The following is a 5,120-nucleotide window of genomic DNA, read 5'->3' on the forward strand; positions in this document are numbered from 1 at the left end:
CTTGAGCCCAGGAGTTGGAGGTTGTTGTGAGCGTGATGCCATGGCACTCTACCCAGGGGGGTAGCTTGAGGCTCCGTCTCAAAAAAAAAAAAAAAAAGAAAAAGCTATAGAAACAGATAAATCACAAAAGTAAAGTAGGAATAGTGATGCTTTTGCTTGATTTAAGACAAAATAATTATACAAATATTTAAATATTGTATAATTCAAATATCACAAACCAAATTATAAACATTCTAAAAGAGATCAGCCCATAGATCACCTGAAGAAACTGTATGGGCTGGGCACAGTGGCTCTCTGGGAGGCCGAGGCAGGTAGACTGCCTGAGTTCACAGGTTTGAGACCAGCTTGAGCAAGAGCGAGACACCATCTATAAAAATAGCTAGGAGTTGTGGCAGGGGCCTGTAGTCCCAGCTACTCGAGAGGCTGAGGCAAGAGAATAGCTTGAGCCCAGGAGTCTGAGGTTGGCTCAGCGCCTATGGCTCAAGTGGCTAAGGCGCCAGCCATGTACACCCAAGGTGGAGGGTTCGAATCCAGCCTGGGCCTGTCAAACAACAATGACGGCTGCAGGCGTTGTGGCAGGCGCCTGTGGTCCCAGCTACTTGGGAGGCTGAGGCAAGAGACTCGCTTGAGCCCAGGAGTTGGAGGTTGCTCTGAGCTGTGATGCCACAGCACTCTACCCAGGGGGTCAGCTTGAGGCTCTGTCTCAAAAAAAAAAAAAAAGAGTCTGAGGTTGCAGTGAGCTACAACATCACAAGCACTCTACTGAGGGTAGCATAGTGAGACTGTCTCCCCCTCACCAAAGGAAAAAAAAGGAAAGAAATTGCATAGAAGAGACAGTATAAATTGTCACAGAGGCACAACTTGGCAATCAGACTGAGCACAATTCTTTCACCACTTAACAGCTATGTGACCTTGGATAAAATTATTCAACCTCCATTAATCTCAGTTTTATCACATGTAAAATGGAGATACTATTACTATATTTTCCAGATCCTAACAAGCCTTGAAAAGATATATGTAAATATTTCTAGAATCAGGATGTCTTGGACAAGTGATTGTAAAAGAAACTGGACAGCCAAGTCAGAGAAATAATTTGTGTCAGATTTACCTTTGCCTGAGCATGTGCAAACTGAATTTTGAGAAGATATTTGATTACATATCTCAGCTGAGTTGTTTACATTGGTAGCAACATACTTAGCTAAACTTCTATTTAATCCAAGTTCTTAAAATATCTGCAAAAAGATTCCACTATGATGGAGCACTGAAGTGCAAAATGATTGTGTTCACAGAAGATTGTACGTCACATGCAATAAAAGTCAATTGAAATTACTGATTCTCTCAGACTAGACCAGAGATTTTCAATCAGTATGCCATGAGAGGATCTTACGTACACTGTAAAAACTTTTAAAGATCATTAATTATTTTCAAAAGAAGTTCAAAGCATAGTAAATATATTCTTTTTTTTGAGGCAGAGTGTCACTATTTTGCCCTCAGTAGAGTGCTATTGCATCACAGCTCACAGCAACCTCACACTCTTGGGCTTAAGTGAGTCTCTTGCCTCGGCTTCCCAAGTAGCTGGGACTACTGGCGCCCACCACAACACCTGGCTATTTTTTGTTGTTGTTACAGTTGTCATTGTTGTTTAGCAAGCCCAGGCTGGGCTTGAACCCACCAGCCTTGGTGTATGTAGTCAGCACACTACTCACTGAGCTATGGGTGCTGAGCCTTAACTCTTTTTTTTTTTTTTTTTGATCAAGTGTGCTATGGAAGTTTAATTATAGATCCAAGTATGCCGTGAGATAAAAAAGGTTGAAAAACACTGGACTAGACCATAAAAAGAAAGAGAAGTTAGAGAAGTTGGTGTGGCAAATTCATGGAACCAAATTTATAAATTTTAGAACTTCCAGTGACTTTTGAGAAAAGCTACTATATTTTCAGAGGTATGTAATTTAATTACAGAAAAGACATTTATAGATTTAACCAAAAAGAAACCACCAATAAAATCTGTTTTCTCTGATATGCTTCTGCAATTGCAAAGGTGCTGAAAAGGGTAAGTATTTGAATCTGCAATTTTTAATGTACGCATTTGATTTGTTTTTCTAACCTGGAGTTTCTGAAGAATTGGACAATGGTGCAGATGCTTCAGCTAAGGCAGCTAATGTAGCTAATACTGATGTAGAGGAGTTTCCAAACTGAACAGCCGATACACCCGTTTCGTCTATAAGAAAAAAAAAAAAAAGATTTTAATTTCTAAGGAGTTTAATCCAATGCATATTTCTGATATTCTATTTTATTCAACTCTTAAATGAAGCTTGGATAGCCTGAGTTTTTGAAAGGTAATACTGCAGAACATTTTGCAATATCACCTTTCTTTAGATTATTTTGAATTCTAAAAATTTATTTTAGCCAATTATACCAAAAAATATAAGATAGCTGATATAATCTTACCCTTATTCTTCAAGAGTCCTTTCTTAAAAGGATGCATACCTACTAAGCATAAAATCCCAACAGCTATCCTATATGCATCTCAATACCTGTTGCCTTGGATGAATTTTCTGAAGATACCAGACCTGTTAGGTTCACCACCCCTCCAGGTCCAATGATAAACTGTGGTGTTGCGGCGTGTATCGTCACAGTGTCAGGACTCTCCGGGTTTGTGTTGATTTGGTTCTGCATAGCAATCTAGGGGACAAATCACCACAGTGTCTTCAGAATTATAACCAGAACATAGAACACAAATTCTCTTCATGTTACAGACACACATATAAAGGAACATTCTCTAAGAAGAATTTTATAATACAAATGGAAATATATGTCTATGGTCCACAGAGAGTATAGTAGTAGAACATAGGTGTGAGTTTATATCCTAAGTCCCCCTCTGAGGTAAAGGAGCAAAATCCTTTGAGAAGAGAAATGGATATCTGAAAAGCTTTTATAGAACACAGAAAAATCACACATTAAACAATATTCTACTACCCTATAGCTATAGAAATTATTTCTTCTACCGAATTCAGCAATAGATAACACTACACATATAATACCTGGACTTCTCAACTAATTGTTCCCAGCTTCAACCCTAACCCCTAACTTGTACTCTTAGGAGTAGGAGAATGAAAAAAAGGTCTGGTAAAATTAATTTTCCTGAACATGAAACATTTAAGTAACTAGAGGAAGTTCAACAGAATCAGATAGTCTTAGAGAAGAGTTCTACTAGGAAGGAGAAAGAGAAGAAAGGCAAAAAGAGGCAGTAAGTAAAGATAATTTATTTAAATCATATCATCTAGCTAAAGAAAAGAACTAATGTTGGTTACTAGAAAACCTACCCCAAAGCCAGAAACAAGCATGTCCACAAACAGATTTTTTGGAAGATGTTATAAAACAAAGAAAAAACTCAGAATGATAAAAATTAAATCGCTTACTCCAGGGACATTATTATGGGTTGCTAAACATGTTTTTTAATATTTATAAAGTAATTTACAATAGACTTTGAAAAAACATATAGTACCCCAAAATGCAACAAGATAATTAATAGAATAAAATGTCTAGAAAGGGAATTCAGGAACTTAAAACACAGAAAATAATCACCTTATCTAATCTAATATTATAGAAAAGAGCTGTGGTCAAACAATCATCAAAACAGCAGTAAACAAAGAGGAAGTGAAAGAGAAAAGGGCTTGCCCAAAATAACTAAGTCTAAAATGGAAAGCTACAAGCTAAATAGTTTAAATCATTCACAAGACAGAGGTCCATCAACATATAAAGTTTCTTCGTTTATTTTCTTAAGTTAAAAGCCAGAAGTTACCTGTAATATCTCTGCTAAATCTTCATTCCCGTTGTCTATAGAAATATCAAATGCAGTTTTACAAAATTTACTTTGCGTGTGTACATCAGCACCATATTTGATTAAAAGTTCCACCACCTCTTGATGATTGTGTTCTGTGGCCCAGTGTAGAGCTGTCATCTTTAACATGTCCTTTGCATTGACATCGGCACCATGCTACAAAAATAATAGTATTTTCAAAATAAGAGATTGCTAAAATACAAAATATTGTATGAAGAATTCCAAATATGAAAATACTAGTCCCTATGTTTTCAAAAGCAAGAACAACACAATCAATTCTTTATTTTTGTGTATTAAATACATGTTCCATCAACTCGCCTGTGACTTAATCATTTTTCTATCATGTGACTTTCCTGACTGCTTTCCTTCTAATTTCTCAGGAATGAAGTGATGATTTTCTCAGTTACCCAGCTATAGGCATGAAAGGCTAGAATGGAATAAGAAACTATGAGCATTCCTCCAAAATCCTCTTTAATTTTATGAGAACTCATCCTCTAGTTCCTTACTGATATAAAAATAGACTTTTGTTTCAAAACCATAAGGAATTAAAAGAGAGCAATCTACAGGTGCACTGTCCAAAATGATAGCTTAAATGTGAAGCACCTGAAATGTGGCTAGTCAGACTGGAGATATACAGTATGTGGAAATATACACCAGAATTCAAAAATTTAATACCAAAATAATAGAATGTACAATAATTTTTATATTGATTGAATATCTTTATTGATTGAAATAATATTGATTGAAATAATCTTTGTATATAGTGGGTTAAAAATATAATATTAAACTAACTTTTGATGTTTTTATTGTAGTTAATAGGATATCTGAAATTACAGCATATTTAATTATGTAATGGCATTTATGGCTTGTATTTCTTTCTTTTAGATAGGTTGATCTTCTAGAGGCTAGGATAAAAAGAATTAAGAATAACGTCTCCTACTCTGTACTTCAGAATTTTCTACATCACTCTTTGGCATTTAGATGATTAAATTTATATTACTTGCTATTTTGTTTATTAATCATTCAAGCCTAATGATCCCTTTCATTATCATTCTGACTGTATTAAGAGAAAGCTGTAGTTCCTCATCATAAGGTACACCAAAGTCTTTAAGAAATCAATTATTCCATTTAACTAAGAATCCATCTAAAGGAAGTTTTTTAACCTCACAAATGAAAACTTTTAAGGTAATTTTCATACAATGGTCTTATATGCACGAAAAAGTAGATGCCATATGTAAAACACTAATAGGCATTCAATAAAACTAGTTCCCTTCCCTTT

General features: G+C 35.4%; 1 protein-coding gene across 7 annotated transcripts in view; it reads right to left on the reverse strand.

Moving 5' to 3' along the window:
- GABPB1 (GA binding protein transcription factor beta subunit 1) overlaps positions 1–5,120 on the reverse strand; it is an 83,605-nt gene that overhangs the window by 25,331 nt on the left and 53,154 nt on the right. For 4 of the 7 annotated variants that reach the window (XM_003784348.3, XM_023510065.1, XM_023510069.1 and 1 more), the window contains 3 exons: positions 3,803–3,997; positions 2,571–2,682; positions 2,105–2,218 (listed from right to left, as the gene is read on the reverse strand). In XM_003784348.3, coding sequence (XP_003784396.1) covers positions 2,105–2,218; positions 2,571–2,682; positions 3,803–3,997 — 421 coding nt within the window. Of the gene's footprint in view, positions 1–2,104; positions 2,219–2,534; positions 2,683–3,802; positions 3,998–5,120 lie in introns of all 7 variants that reach the window. The other 3 variants (XM_023510067.1, XM_023510066.1, XM_023510064.1) reach the window with 1 other exon arrangement.

Source organism: Otolemur garnettii, unplaced genomic scaffold, assembly GCF_000181295.1.
Source record: "Otolemur garnettii isolate 467f Iridium unplaced genomic scaffold, OtoGar3 scaffold00011, whole genome shotgun sequence".
Taxonomy (NCBI): domain Eukaryota; kingdom Metazoa; phylum Chordata; class Mammalia; order Primates; family Galagidae; genus Otolemur; species Otolemur garnettii.